This window comes from Bombyx mori, chromosome 20, assembly GCF_030269925.1.
Source record: "Bombyx mori chromosome 20, ASM3026992v2".
NCBI lineage: Eukaryota > Metazoa > Arthropoda > Insecta > Lepidoptera > Bombycidae > Bombyx > Bombyx mori.
Window position 1 is genome coordinate 545,318 of NC_085126.1, and position 17,061 is coordinate 562,378.

General features: G+C 35.3%; 2 protein-coding genes across 8 annotated transcripts in view; one reads left to right on the forward strand and one right to left on the reverse strand.

Annotated features, from left to right (window-relative positions):
* LOC101741011 (E3 ubiquitin-protein ligase MYLIP) overlaps positions 1-11,499 on the reverse strand; it is a 34,627-nt gene extending 23,128 nt beyond the window's left edge. Inside the window, exon 1 of the mRNA XM_004926892.4 lies at positions 11,055-11,499. Coding sequence (XP_004926949.2) covers positions 11,055-11,150 — 96 coding nt within the window. The 5' untranslated portion in view covers positions 11,151-11,499. The remainder of the gene's footprint in view (positions 1-11,054) is intronic.
* On the forward strand, positions 1,397-17,061 carry LOC692985 (vacuolar ATP synthase subunit G). 7 transcript variants are annotated; one of them, XM_062674201.1, is made up of 6 exons: positions 1,397-1,467; positions 10,615-10,688; positions 12,453-12,941; positions 13,859-13,959; positions 16,256-16,354; positions 16,558-17,061. In XM_062674201.1, the coding sequence occupies exons 3-6, from the start codon at positions 12,860-12,862 to the stop codon at positions 16,627-16,629; spliced, it is 354 nt and encodes a 117-aa protein (XP_062530185.1). In that variant the 5' UTR covers positions 1,397-1,467; positions 10,615-10,688; positions 12,453-12,859; the 3' UTR covers positions 16,630-17,061.

Genomic DNA, 17,061 nt, shown 5'->3' on the forward strand with positions numbered 1-17,061 from the left:
TGTGACTGCCAATGGAATACAAAGTCAATAATTCGTTTTTCTGATTTACCAATAATTATCCAAAAGTCAGATTGCCGGCTTTGATAATAGTCGACTCATATAAGATTAAGCACAATCTTTAATGCACTTTACCAATGTTAAGAATAAGCGGTCCGAGGCTTCGCTCACATTCAATTTAAGAAAAATATAAAACGTTGCATTTTTCCGGGATAAAGAGTTGCTTGTATCACTTTCTGGTTCATAAACTGCCTATCCAACAGCAGCGATTATCGTGGCAACTTTAGATATGCATATAGATGGATTGGTAGATGAAAATATATTATTAGTGAGAGTCGGAAAAAGAGTATCCATGTGAAAATTTTATACACAGCGTGACCGGATTTTTGAGATCTATGGATGAATGAATGGTATTTTGCTTTCTTTTTTTTATTTCTTGGATGGGTGGACGAGCTCACGGCCCACCTGATCTTAACTGGTTATCGGAGCCCATAGACATATACAATGTAAATGCCGCCACCCACCTTGAGACACGAGTTGTAAGGTCTCACTTTTAACAGTACAACGGCTGCCCCACCCTTCAAACCGAAACGCATTACTGCTTCACGGCAGAAATAGGCAGGGTGGTGGTACCTACGCGCGCGGACTCACAAGAGGTCCTACCACCAGTAATTACGCAAATTATAATTTTGCTTTTATATATATGGCTAATGAAATACCCCTAGCAGTGACAGGCTTCGGCCGGATACGCTTAATCAATTCTCTGTTTACGTCATAATACATTAATCAGTATTTATAAATTTAATTTTTGATAATATGGCAACAAAAATCCTTTTTAAATCATAAAGCTGTTTTATCTGTATTCCATATGTCAGATAAAAATAATCAATTTGTTGTTTTTTTTGTTAAAGTAAGCTGTGACGTCATTGGCTTGTAATCGGTCACAGCACTATCGAAGTTTTTTAATAATTATGTGTCGATATTAGGTCGTACATTGATCCCAATTATTATTTATCAATAATTAATTGAATTTTCGTCATATGCACACGAAGTGCAGACCGCATTATTGTTCAAATATAGTTGTGGTTTATTTTTATATAACTTTAAAATGTTTATTCAGATTTTTAAAAAATTCCGGTGTTTTAGTTTTTTTTTATTAGCCCTGGGAAGCGTAACTTTTGAGGCAACAGGTCGAAGCGTCCTCGGAGATATTTAGGTTACCGCTATGCCATTGCCTTGTCTTACGCTAATAACAATAATAGGTCTCGTAAAATTGTATATTATTTCTTATACCGGCCAATGACACGTATGAGTCCGTAAGTTGGCAGTGTTCCAGTGCAGCACGCTGTGAACGCGTGGACGTGAGCTGACTTAATAGGCGCGAGACATTGTAAGCCTTCAGCTCAAACTGTAAGGACCAGTATCGCCTGCGGTCGAAAGTCGACTAGCTTGTATGGAAAAATCATGTGGGTATGTTTACTTTGGTTTACTTGCTTTCACGGGTACATGTGCATTTATGGCCCACCATCATTCGAATAGGTACGACCATAAAATTTAATGTTAAAAGTTTTCTTCTGTAAAATTTAAAATGGAAAGAATAATTTTATTATAATTTATTGAATGACACTTCAGTTTCGCGAGTCGGAAACAATATTAATATATAATACTCGTAGTAATAGTATTAATATAATAATATAATAGAAATAATATTAAACATATTTTAAAGTACTCCTACGATTTGATATCGGTTTTTTTTTATATTTTAATTTCTGATGTTTCGAATTAAATTTTTATCTTAGGTAATAGTGTTGTAGTCATAAAAATTAATTTAAATCAGTTCAAAGTTGCATTTCAATAGTCATGTGAGTATTTGTTGAATTAACAGACAAAAGGATACACGTGATGGTCGTCACGACTTAGCTATTACGGAGCTGGTGTGGGAGAGAGATGGCCAGATGTCGTCACTTTTACACGAAGTCAATTTAAAGTTTACGGATTTATCAGCCCTCAATTTACTTGTGTTACGGTTACCTGATTATAATACACATAGAAGTGTGTATGTTTATGTACACAGATGCCGAAATTTACAATGCAATTTACATTACTAGCTAATTAAGGAAAGGGAAAGTTTTGCATTGTACCTACTTCGATGATACAACCATGGTAGATGAAAAATGAGTTTAAGGATTCCATTACTTTCGTTCATACATACAAGTTCATAATTCGGAGCGAGTAATGTGGGTACCTTCAAAAAATAGAACGGTAGTAGATGGCTATTAGGCGCATTCAAAAATTGAAAAACATATGGTATGTAAGTAATTTAAGCGTCATTTTTGCAACTTTACAGAAGACCCATTTAAAGGTTAAAATTTAGCAAAAATACCTGTGGTAGGACCTCTTCTGAGTCTGCACGGGTATGGACCACCGCTTTCGCCTATTTTCTGCCGTGTAATGCGTTTCGGTTTGAAGGGTAAGGCAGCCGTAGTAACTATACTGAGACCTTAGAACTTATATCTCAAGGTGGGTGGCGCATTTTCGTTGTAGATATCTATGGGCTCCAGTAACCACTTAACACCGGAATCTAAGCAATAAAAATTAAAAAATAGTCATAGTAAACACCCCTCGATATGGTCTCAAAAACATCTCAAATTATGTCATTTGAAGACAAACTTTTATAGGTACTGCAGCGCTGCATCTGATGCATAATATAGACGAGCGAAGGCGGACCGGTTACGTTGAGGCATACGTGATCGACGTAGCGTAGGTAATGTGTGTAGGAATATAACCAAATAATGCATTTTGTTTCTTTACTTGTTTTGTCATCTGTACTCCATATATAAAAATGTATTGCTGTTCGTTAGTCTCGCTAAAACTCGAGAACGGCTGAACCGATTTGGCTAATTTTGATCTTGAATTATTTGTGGATGTCCAGAGAAGGTTTAGAAGGTAGATAAATATGAAAATGTTCGGAATGAAATAAAGATAACAATTTTGTTTTTCCTTTGATGTGTCCTCCGTCGGACGGATTCCTTTTGTTTGCTTTAAGTTTATTTTATACAAAAGTTTAGGTCTTTTATTTATCGATTGAGGCACTACGAAGTCTGTCGGGTCAGCTATAATATAAATCTACGGATGTTCCGTTATAACTACTAAACCGTGCATCCGATTGACTTGAAACTTGGTATCCATGTAGAAAATACATGTACTTAATGAATGGGCTAATATTTATATAAGTATTGGACTCCCTAATAATAATGACAATAAATAATAATGTTAATTTTAAATGCCCAGCGAAGTCTAAAATATTATGAGCGACCATGAATAACTTTTGTTTATTTTTAATAAAGACGGATTATTTAATAACAATGGATTTACTTGTTTATTTTTATTAACTTTCAACTTGACCATTAAAATAAAGGGAGATTACGATTTATCTCACAATTTTATAATTAATTATCGAATTAATTCATATTTAATATTATATTCCCACATTAATAATTATATACAAATATAAATACAATTTGAACCAACGAAATTTTTTGTTAAAATGGCGTCAGATTAGATTACATGACCGGCATTAAGGTCATTTGATTATGCTATAAAGTGTAATTAAGTATTAAAGTCAGCTTCATAAATTACTAGCTGTAGCCGCCCGCTTCGCTGGGCATTTAAAATTAACAATATTATTTCTCACCCCCACAAAGATTCTCATCATTAACGCCCCCGCAACTGGTGTAGGGAGTCCAACACTCATATAAATATTAGCCTATCCATTAAGTACGTGTATTTTCTACATGGATACCAAGTTTCAAGTCAATCGGATGCATGTTCAGTAGTTATAACGGAACATCCGTAAAAACCACTGTAGATTTATATATTAGTATAGATTGAGCGTATATTTGGGTGCGGGCACTCCCGGTAGCAGAATAATTAGGTAGGGTTTTGACTGTTGCTCTGCTTGCTACCTTCAGGTAGTGGGTGTTAGATAAGCAGCGCTGGAGGCTCAGCGTGCTTAGCAGAGATTTGAGTTTTGGACCTTGTTGCACTTTTCTTCTGAAAAACATGTACACTTCATGTGTTCATGAGAGTTGTTCTTATTTTGCTTAGAAAGGGGAACGACCTTACGGCCCACCTCGTGTTAAGTGGTAACGGGAGCCCATGGACATCAACGACGTAAATGCCGCTACCCAACTTGAGAAGTAAGTTCTAAGTCTCAGTTCCAGAGTATAGCGTTACTGCTCCTCGGAAAATATGGGCAGAATGATGGTACCTACCAGTGCGTACTCATAAAGCTCTCTGCCATCACCTGTTCAGAAATCGATTCAATTACGAAAATATGTAACTAACAGACAACAAAATAGAACCGTAGTCGTAAAAATTTAATATTACATGGATATCATTCATTCTCCTGCCCTTCTCCCAGTCACCTGGGGTCGGCGCAACATGTTTTCTCCTTCCATACTCCTCTATCATATACTATTTCTTCGCTCACTCCCCTCTTACACATATCGTCTTTCACGCAATCCATCCATTCCTTCTTAGGTCTACCTCTTACTCTACATCGATATTATTAAAATTAGTAAATATAACAACAATTTATAAACTATAGTTTCTAATAACGATCGGGATACGATATACACAATGCGCTTGGCCAGATACTTTGATGGGCACACTAGAGGTCACAATGTATTCGTTTTAGTGTCAAGTTTAATGTTAAAATGGAGATATGAATATTTTTCATTCATATTAATAATATAAACTTTGATAACCCATAAGGTCGATAGATAACCCGACGAGTATCGTTCTTCTACTACAAAGTTTTCTGTTTGAATGCCATACAAAGTTGTTCCACGTTAAAATACAATATGTTTTTAATTTACCCGTAATTATCTTTGGTGTTCGGCATTAGGCGTATCTGTATGACACAATAATATAAAATGTTATCGAAGAGTTGGAAACATACGTTCAATATCATAGGTCTGAACATTTTTTTATTTTTTTTTGTTTAGATGGGTGGACGAGCTCACAGCCCATCTGGTGTTAAGTGGTTACTGGAGTTTATAGACATCTACAACGTAAATGCGCCACCCACCTTGAGATATAAGTTCTAAGGTCTCAGTATAGTTACAACGGCTGCCCCGTCCTTCAAACCGAAACGCATTACTGCTTCACGGCAGAAATAGGCGGGGTGGTGGTACCTACCCGTGCGGACTCACAAGAGGTCCTACCACCAGTAAAGCCGTATTACACGGCCGCTGATGGATTGTAAAATCGTGTGCATATTTATAAGGTAATGTTTTTCGACTTTTAAGTTAGTTAAGTGTTCTATTTGAATAATTTATGATTATGAATGTTATCAATTCTGTTCTGCTGGTACAGGAGATTGTAACATATTTGCAAATGTGCGATGGTTGTTGTGCGCTCTGGGCCCGCAAGGACTGGTCGCAGCGTCAGGCCAATTCCTGCTAAAAGTCATCTAGCTTTCTGGTACAATAGCCATTGTTGAAAGCTGCGGTATTCGTTGTGATGTCTGTAAGCTTTGCTGCCCACTGAGTTCCTCGCCGGGTTTTCTCAGTGAGTCGCGATTCCGATCCGGTGGTAGATTCTGCGAAGCACTACTCTTGCTAGGGCTAGTGTTAGCAAATTCTCTCAGGTTGAGTCCGTGAGCTCACCTACCCGTCTGCGAGAGCTGGAATAGCGCCCTAAGCCACCAATGCTAAGGTAGGTAAGGGAAAATAGTTGTCTGGTAAAAATAGTTCCACTTTTCAGTATTCTAGACCTCAATTGTCATACTACAAACATTAACCGTCATCAATACAGATAAACTTTGCTCTAATGAACTTTATACTAATTGATAATACCTAGTAGTAATTTGATAAAATATTGTGAGAATTGTAGATTTATCTCTCATTATGATTAAGATTTTCTCTTTACATTTATTTCACAGGAATCACACGTCACGAACTTAATAGTTTTACGGTATTCTTGTGAGTCAGCGTGCATAAAAAGAATATAATAGTTCCAAAGTCCACATGTTACATGTTCAAGTTACTACGCGGTTGATGAACAAAAACAAGACGTAAAAACCCTGCTATTTTTTTTATAATAAATTCAACGAATGTCGACATAGATCCTAAATTAATATTAATTTTTTTTTTGTTTTCATCACACCAGGTTCTTTTCTTCTTAATTTGAATAATGCCTTTTTAAAAGTATTTTTATCTAATTATAAATATTAGTTCGTACTTCGTGAAACCACTCGAAGTTACTTTTATGTTTGGCATTCCGTTAAATTTTTATTATTAAGTGCAAAGAGCCAATCATCAGTTGGATGGCTTCGTTGTGGTGAAGCCGATACGATAATGGCCTGCATGTAAGCCAAGGTTGACAATCACGGCAAACAGCCGTGCTCTCAGTCACACACAAATGTATCTAAGGGCTTAAAGAAAAAAGTGGCTTTATCTTAATAAATCGAGTAGATATTGCCTCCACCGAAGTCAATATCCAGTATGCTTAGTGCGAGTTTTTTTAACGTTCTCGATAGAGTAAAAGTTAACTCAAATTTGTATGCAAAACGTTCGCCTAAGTTTGCCGCTAGGACACCGAACAATGCCGCACACAGAACAATGTCAATAAATGACGAATGTAATGTGAACAGTGAGCACTTCTCTACAAACTTCGGGTTCGCAACAAATTGTGACGGTCATGTACTTACTGCAAAAACTGGTATGCAAATGTCAATCGACTTAAAAACGTAATTCGCGCTTATAAAATTGATATATCCATACATATCCATACCTGGATCTACTAACTAAAAACTCGCCGAGTGCTATTTAGACCCGAACAAATATTTTAATGCGTTAATGTGACAAATGTGTGTGTGTGTGTTAGCATCTCTCTGTATGAAGCTGATGGTTTTTCCAAATCACCTACACGTTGCAAGGGTTTAAAGGTTTTCAGGTTGCCAGCTAATTGTAATTAACAAAGTCATTAAAAAGTGTGTAAGACGAAAATTCTCTATCTATGTTTAATGATCTGTTAAATAATACTATTGTAGAAAGGTACTTAAAGTAAGTAATTTACAAGTGCATAGTTAATCAACAAGAACATGAATTGTGATCGAAACTTATAACAGTCAATTGTTGGTTGGAAAATTGGTGACAGCTAAGCCATTAATAACTGACTTAAAGATACTACCCGAAGGAGAAACCGGCATGAAAGTATCAGCTGGGTGAAAGTTTAAAGAAACATAACTATTAGGATAAACATTTTCTAGTTTACCTTGGCAGGCGGTTTGAATCGATTAGTTTTGCCACCAATGCATCTCTAACAGACTTCCATCAGTTAGAGCCTATGTATAGTGCACGTCATTTTTTTTTCATTTTTTTTCTACCTATTCTGGTGAAGTCAAGGGGTCCCCGATTAACCGGGCGAGTAGGTGAGCTCACGGGGCTCTAACCTGACGAAATTGCTAACACGAACCCTAGCAAGAGCCGTGCTTCACAACCTACCATCGGATCGGATACGCGACCCACTGAGAAGATCCGGCGAGAGACTCAGTGAGCTGTGTCTAAAGGTTTTTTTCCTCGCCGATACCTTCGTCGCAAATGACGGGTTCGATGAGAACGATGACCGGTGCTTGAAGTAGTGGATCTGGAAGATCCGAAACGACATACTAAGGGCGACGGTGACTGTTTACCGCTCGGTCCGCAGGATCGGGTATTTGCACGTCACAACCATTATAATACTAACGCGAAATTTCATTCCTTAATGACTACTGGAGACGTGAGATGTCGTTCAATTTCAATATAATAAAAATTAAAAAAGATATTACAATCGCACCTAGACATCCGTTCAGTATTGACGACGGTACAAGTCGAAGGATACATAACAATGATCGGTTACCAAAGGCCATATGATGTCACGGTGCAAAGTCCGCTGTACCAATTTCGCTGAACAAATCAACGATGAAGCCCAAAACATTTCGGTTTAGTATCGTATACATTCGCGCGATCAGAAATTCAGGCTAATTGATGGTCAGCTAGGAATTATTCTCAATTTTATAATGTTAATCGATGACGCAAACTTTGATCAGCCTAGACTAGAGCGAAGAAATTTGATCTTGAAACGTTAAAAGTGTAAATTGTATAGCTGGTTAATTTTTTAGTGCCAGCCACACTCCCTGTGTAATTGTACCTCTATAATATACATGTAAGTACTATTTTTAGGTTATGTTAGGTTATCCTTCTCGAATCATCTCGATTATTAAAACAAACACAAGATAGAAGGCAGGGAATTTAGGGAACTAGATACTTCATAATTTTGTCATCAACAACGGTTCTCTTATTTTGTGTTTGAAAAATACGTAATTTTTTTAAATCGATGATTGATTGAATAGAAGGTTCCTTAGTTATTTCTCCAAAACGTGAGTCATGCACACTACAATTAGAATTGAACCTCAAAATGCCGTACAAGAGTATCATATCATTGTGAGATGTTTTCTTAGAGTTCAGTTTCGCGTTTGATGTTGAGCTGTCGGATTGTGTTCGTTAATACTATTTTCCACTTATAGCATAGCATATATCGCTCATTTCATGTAGTATTAGACACCGCATGACGATTACAACCTCTCAAGAGTCAAACTGAGGAAGATGTCGCTCATATTCATACATTCTTATCTCACTGTTAATATGTACTTGGTCCAGACTATAAAAAAATTGCAATTAGTTCTGTTAACCTCATTCCGGTCACGTTGCTCATACATGCATGTTTCAAGTTAAATATAGATCCGAAGTTTGAACCGTATGCGTTATGAAGCAACACTTTGTTAAATTCGTTGGTGACACAACTTTGTATTCGACTAAATCGTAATGCTTTTGGTCAGTGATATTGGCACATACGTTTTGCCTGACACATTCAGATAAACAACGTTCTAGAAAAATAGTTATTGAAACATCACAATTTTATTGCTTAGGCCCACTTGCTGTTAAGTAGTTAGCGTAGCTCATGGCAATCAATAGCGTAAATGCCGCCACCCACCTTGAGACATAGGTTCTAAGTCTCAGTTTAATAGTACAACGACCGCCCCACTCTTCAAACCGGAACGCATTACTGCTTCAGGGTAATTTTTTTTAAATTCACCAAATATCTGATACCACCGGTGCCTATCCATGCTGGGTCACAGGACGCCCTAACCCCAGTAGCGCATATGAGACTTTAATGAATTGAATGCAAAACATGATGAGGTGGATCTATTTGCACGAAATCCCAGTTTTTATATGTTCAGTATATTTCAGTCAACACAAGGTTTACGTTGAACGTTTCCTGGTCGACACGACTGTATGCTAATGGCGGTATAAATCAGGTTTGCGAGGCTGTTTCCAGGAAGGAACACATACTACATTCATATCGATGCTTTTATGTTGCGTAATAGATTTCATGGACAGAGATTAGGCTATAGCTTATTACCATTGGCTGAGGACGTAAGCGATGGCAAACTGGCGCCTTCTGTAATTTGTTGATTTACGTGTTGCCTGTATTTAATTGAACCATCAAATCCATTGTACTTTTAAAATAAATTCATTAAATAAAGGCCGCCATTTCAAAAACCGAATCTAGTAACAACAAAGGATCGTAACGAATAACAATGGCCGGCCATAAATGAAAAATAACGTTTGAATATGGAACTGCAGTTCCAAAATCAAATTCGAACATCGTTTAAGTAAATTTGAACTTTATTGTTCTTGGCACATAACCTAAAGCAACTTAACGAATGAATGGTTTCGGTCTTGCCGATCACGCAACGTGCACGTGCGCCCGTCCACGGTAGAGAGTTCACAGCTGTTGTAGAACGTTTGGACTTTGGACTGTGTATACAATCACCGGTGCATGAGACGCGTGAATAACTCCGTCCGCATCGGCTTTAAGGGTGATGATATATTTCTGTACGGTAAATCATATTAAGTCGCTATCTGGCATTGTGAAATACACTTTGAAATTTCGTAATCATACAGCGTAATCCATTAATTTAAGGCCAAAGGCAATTTTGTCGCTAACACGAAGTTTTCATTTGAGTTTGAGGCTTTATGCAATATCTTTGAATAACACTCCGTGGTTGGTTACACGGAGTATTGTTGTTTGTATTTATGTTAGATAGTTTTAATGCGGTTAATTCATCTATACGAGTATAATTTAATCTTTAGGCATTCAATGTCAAAAATCAAGTCAATGTTAGACACGACGGTACTTTTACGCCTTTTTCATGGCTTCCCTTTACGTCATCTTGGGCGTGCTCTTAAATCTTGTATTATTTTATATTATATTTATACAATCGTTAAATATTGTTTTCTGAGCACTTATTTTTGGGCGATTCGCTGTTTCCATGCACGTATTTCAGTGAAACTGACTAATTAAACAAGCTATTTTATTAGTAGACTGTCCTAAATGCAAAACGCATACAAATACTGTCTGGAATGACGCCAACGAATAATGAAAATTCTGACGCCAAAATTCACAATTGCATATTTCAGATACACGTAGAAAGAAATAACAATCTGAAAACCATGACCATCTTAACAATCATAATTTGAGCGTTACATAAAACCTGTGACTTTTCAGTTGTGCTACTCGCCGTCACGAAGGTGTAGCGTGTTCAAATCACAGCATGCCGTGCCGGGTCCAAAGTCCGCAAGGTAACAGTGACGTAGAGCCATCGTGCAAACGATTTGTACCGTGTTAACGATAAGAGACTACAAATCCTTTTTTACAGGTAATTGTTGCTCTTTCGTGTATATAAATAATGCAGCTTCAGTTATTTTTTATTGTCTAATTTACATTTATGTTTAAAAAAGTTCAAGTTCGTAATTGTATTAGTGAAATTTCATTTAAAATCGTTAGCTGTATTATAGTTAGAAATCAAATAAATATAATACTCGTTGTTGGTTTGGAGACAAAAGCAAGTTAATGTAAACAAAAGTGTGATCACACATCACGATCCCACATGAAACTTTTTGATGAAGATAACAAATAAAATCTTAAAATATAATATTCTCTCTTACCTTCTCAAGGCACTCTTGACCAATCGCATTTGGGTCCACCTTGATTTCCAAGATCACAGAATTAGGTTGACTGACTAACCACATTTTGGTCAACATTTCGAACGAAAATACGTAAAATTTAATAAATCAGGTCGCAAGATATTTTCGTTAATGAATTTAACACACGTTACAATTGTTTATCTCACACGCGCAAAATATTTATTTAAAAAAGTCCTTCTTAATTCGCTCTGTGAAATGTTTATCGCGTATTCTTTGTGGAAGTAAAACTGCGAATACTTCCAAGCGACGGCCATACTACGTTAAGTTTACCACCGAAATGATAAAGAAAATCGTGACGTCTCTATGCGGGGAACGCTTTCTGTGCCAGCCTACACGATATTTTTAAAACAGAACCATTGTTGGATTCGTTTGAAACAATTTTAAAAGCGTCATATAGCACACGCAATGTATGCTGAGACGGCAAACATTTGTTTTGATCATGTATAGTTGATTTGAAATTGGTAGAAACAAAATTGCATTTGCTATTTCTCTTGGGGCTGTGAATAAGAAAGAGACAGATGCACGGAAAATCCAATAGAGAGTGACAAATATATTGAACTGTTTAATCATTGGTAGGACATTGTTTAAAAGTCCATATGGGTATGTCCACTATTTGGTCTATTTTAAATAAGAAGTATATAGCCGTTATAAAATACAATTTAAACATCGAACTCATATCTCAAGGTAGCATACATACTGCAACGATGTCTATGGCTTCCGTTAGTCCCGTTATCCACGAATTTCGTTAAGTCGCCTGCGTCTGCTCGTTTAAAAAATTCAAAAAATACGACAATGTTGCAGTAAAATTTATACAGTTTTGCCCAGTTTGTGGAACTTATAGAATTGTTTTTCCTTCTTCACAAAATGTGAGAAAAAGAAACTAAGTTGCAGGACGTGGCCAGGCGAGTTCTTTCAAAACGTTTACTAAAGCCTCAGTATATTCCCACAATCTTACTAGGGGCATGATTACATTTCATCATAATTTAATTTTAATTCAATCTATTTCATCCCATTGATAAATAGCTCAGATAAATCAAGATTAATTCATTCCTCTCCATTATACTTTTCCTTTCACAAAGTTTAAGTATGTAAACATCAATATGAGAAAATAAATAAACTCGACATGAAAAAGGAGATTTTTAAGACAAAATTTTGAAAAAATGGCTGATAATTTACAGAGCGGTAAAAAGCAAAATTATTGATATTTTTATCATCATGCCTTGTAGGCCAATTCATAGATTAAGAAAATATAAATTAAAATATTTAAATACATAGGTAGGTAGATACACTTTTGTTCTCAAATATATTAAGTGTATAATCTATGCACTTTTGTCATTTTATTTGCTTTCTTGCTTTTAGTGACATCTGTGAGAATTTGGAAGAAGCTTTGATCGTACAGTCCAGTTATAGGTACGTTCCGTTATCATTGATTCTTGTGTTGATAGTAAGAAAAAAAAAATCATTCACACTTACTTTGCATGATATAAAAAAGAAGAGGAAATAATCACTATATTATGAATATCTTAGAAAAGAGTTTACGAAAAAACAAACAAATATAAAATGGAAATTTTAATTGTGGAATCAACATCACACTCCGTTATACGCAAAACATTCAGACCACGAGCTGACTGTAGCGCCACTTGCGACAACATACATAACTAATTAAATCATATGACTTTCGTCACGACTCTTCATATCGCTTTATTGATTCGTGTCTCGGTTCTCGTACTCGGTCTTGGTCTACATAGTTTTTGTGTGTTTTCGATATGGCGAGTCAGACCCAAGGAATCCAACAGCTTCTAGCTGCTGAAAAACGCGCTGCGGAGAAAGTCAGCGAGGCAAGGAAGCGTAAGTTTTCGTTTCGTAGTTTTAATCACATTACGCCCTTTGCTGTTTCTTGGGAAAAAAACATATATCCTTGTCCTATGATCTGTAGTAACATGTAATATTCTATTAACTTTTTACTTCCTATGTGTTTAAAATAATCAAAATTCATATTTTGAGCAGAATCCATGGTCGTCACATGATTTAATTCAAATCATCGATATTACAGAGCTCACAATCCTATTCTTCATTGATTATGAAAATGAAACTTGACGAGTAACCAATCTTAATTGTTGTAAAATACTAAAATGATATTCCTAACACCAATACAACGACAGTGGGGCAAATGATGATATGATGATGAAAAGTTGTCTCACCCGATTAATTGGACTTAGCTTACTTGAAATTCCACCATCCTGATTATTATTCCCGCGAAGCAGATAAGCGTAAATTAGGTTGGCCGTCACTCATATAAGACATAAAAAAGGAACTACAAACTAACATAATTTCGTTTAGTTTCATTAAATCTTGAATGTTGATGAATTAGGAGTAATCTCTAAAAATACTCAATCTATAACTTATTTTGAGCATTTCTGGGGTTTGAGTTATCTCTGCAAAATTACATCAGATACCATTTAGTTATGACTAAATACAGAAATTATGAAATTTTCAAATTTCTATTAATATTGTTAGCCTCTCGTCCAATTGTTTTAATACAGAATCACATCTTAGGCATCATATACTATTACAAAATAACCTTTAATTGGTTATTTAATTTAAGGGCACCTTCTTTACTTAAATGATACACTTTTTGATATGACATAAATTCACCAGACAAATAGAATAAAAAAATAAACAAAAAGAAGTCTATAGTTTTTACCAAAAAATGATTATGTTAATGTTGTAAGAAAAGGTATAAAAATGAAATGTTTTTATAACAGGAAAAGCGAAACGCCTAAAGCAGGCCAAGGAGGAGGCTCAAGATGAAGTTGAAAAGTACAGACAGGAGCGTGAAAGGCAGTTCAAAGAATTTGAAGCCAAGGTATGTAAACATTCACAAAAAGTCCACTGTAACTCTACTGTAAAATTGTCAATCCCCAGCAAATTAGGTTAAATAATATCGACGCTTGAAAGGCAAACGTGACTAAGCGACAATAACTGCTTTGTACATAAATGATAGGCAATAACCATATTCGATGCGCAAAAAATATATATTTCTAGGTCTATTAAAATCATTTCAATCCTACAGCTACTAGCTAGATTCTACTACAGCTAGATTCGTTAAAATAAAATTTGTTTTCAGGTATTTCAACTTTAAATTAGTCTACTGTAAAGTTCACGCATTGTCGCTTAGTCACGTTTGCCTTTCAAGCGTCGATATTTTTCTATATTATCTATTCTAAAATTATAAAGCTGAAGAGTTTGTTTATTTGAACGTGCTAATCTCAGGAACTACTGGTCCAATTTGAAAAATTCTTTCAGTGTTAGATAGCCCATTTATTGAGGAAGGCTATAGGCTATATAACATCACCCTAAGACCAATACAAGCGGAGCACCAATAAAGAATGTTTCAAAATCTATTTTTTTCCTTTTGAGAGTTTCCGTATGAGAGAATTGTTCCCCTTTAAAATATCTAAAAAAAGTCTGTTACAGCATATGTCTATATGTTAAGGTTGGCTTACTATATCACTTACGTTTTTTATGCTAACCAAATTTGTTCTAAAATAAAGCATTATTTGTGAACTATTCTGCGCGGACGAAGTCACTGCAAAAGCTAGTATTATTATATTATGCTCGAATAAAGAGGAGGCAGCTTTAACATTTGTGCTGGGACTTTTAATTGCATCTTTCATGGTTTCAAGTTATCTTATTTATAGGTGCCAGTAACTACTTAACAATTATTCTTTATTGATCTTTGTAATCAGTCTTGTAGATTGCAACATTCATATTGTGGTGTCTCAGAAATCCACCATTTTTTGTTTTAACAATTCTAGATTATTACTAAAGGCCAGTTGTGTAGTGTGGGATTATCGTAATGTATTGAAAAATATGTTAGATAACACTCCACTTTGATTCGTCTTGCCATTTGCATTACATGAGTTATATTTTTCTGTCTCTTGTACACTCGCTCAGTAAATCCTGTATTAGGAGTACATTATTTCAGCTCAGAGGATTAATGTGACAGTGTATTTGGATCATTTTATGATTATGCAACCTTCTCATCCTAGTATCCTCAATATACTACTAAATTATAAAATCAATTTTTTCTTATGTACAAAATTGTCAATGTACAAAACACTTGATCAAAATTATCTGATAGTCCCCTTCCAAGCCATTACAATCATCAGTACCTTGATTTATCTAGTGTATGATTTAAAAGATTTTTAGGCATTATAAAGGATTTTTATGACTAGATACTTGATTAAAAAAATGTAATTATAACATTTTTTCTCTTTTTCTGTTATATTAGGTTCAGTTTGAGCTACAAATAAATTTCATGTTTATTCCAGTCCATTTTAGTTTTTTTTTTTTTTATAACAACTAAGAGGCAAACGAGCAAGACGGGTCACCTGATGGTAAGTGATTCACCGCCGCCCACGGTCACCAGCGTTTGCGCCAGTGCGTTGCCTACCCTTCAGATAGATAAGAATATGCTCTTTTCTTGAATAACCCAATGTATATTGTTAAAACATCCTAGTCTGAAATGAGCTTTCTTCCCTGGTATTTTCTTTACTATCTAGAATTTGTACTCCTCATTTGCATAATAATATGTTTTAAATCTTACGTCTATAAAATCATAAGAATTAATTGTATTTTTGGTACAAAATTCATAATTATCTTTATTACCACCAATGTGTGTGTATTATTTCACTATGCTAACAACATGAAAGAACTTTGTTGATCTCATTTACAAGATGAGTTGATGAGTCACTGAAGAGACTTTGTAATTTATACAGATACTAAAGAATCATTTGAAACTAAGACAGCTCTCTCATAACAATCACTACATATTTACTGGTGGTAGGACCTCTTGTGAGTCCGCGCGGGTAGGTACCACCGCCCTGCCTATTTCTGCCGTGAATCAGTAATGCGTTTCGGTTTGAAGGGTCGGGCAGTCGTTGTAACTATACTGAGATCTTAGAACTTATATCTCAAGGTGGATGGCGCATTTATGTTGTAGATGTCTATGGGCTCCAGTAACCACTTAACACCATGTGGGCTGTGAGCAATAAAAATTTTTTTTTTCGTGAAAGCAAAAATAGAAAAAATAATAACAATGGATAAATGTTTCTTATTAACATCCTGAAAAGTTGAATACGTCATTATTATTTTTTTAGCACATGGGTACCAGGGAAGGTGTTGCGGCCAAGATCGATGCCGAGACCAAAGTTAAGATCGAAGAGATGAACAAAATGGTCCAAACACAGAAGGAGGCGGTATGTTGTTATTTAGATTATTCTGTGTTATAAGTTTTTTATTTCAATGAAAAAACACCAAAGATATTTTTGACTCAAAGACAGAACTGTTCAAATACATAGGTTTTTTTTCAATATTGGTAAATAGCTTCTTGTGTTGCCATTATTGCCAGAGTCGAATTACATAGTTCTTTTGTTTTAAATTTTCAAATGTTTTATTCCAGGTCATCAAAGACGTCTTGAATCTGGTGTATGACATCAAACCCGAACTCCACATCAACTACCGCTTAAATTAAGCAAATTATTGTATTTAATACATAATTTACGCCTAATTAACTTAATTTGATCACCTTTATTTAAAAAAAAATTGTATATTAATTTGACAGATCATTGTAACAAGCGTATGTAGGCAGGTTTTCTTGGAGCCGACTTAATTAAAAAAAAACACAGCAAGGCGCAGAAAATGAAATGTCAAAGTGCAATTTTTTTGCCAAGTAATTTATTGTATGAGAAATCAGCTCGGTACCATTCCAAGTGTTGAGAATTCGCTACGATAATTTAAAATTTAAATATGAAAAAAAATAAGAAATGTAATCAACCTGTATGTTACTCGATGTTGTATGTTGAATAGATTATAAATAAACGTTGAAAAAAGGCTTTTAAATCTTTTCTTTGTAGTTCAAGGATGTGTACAGTATTAGTGTAAAAATATATTGTATTGATGTCAA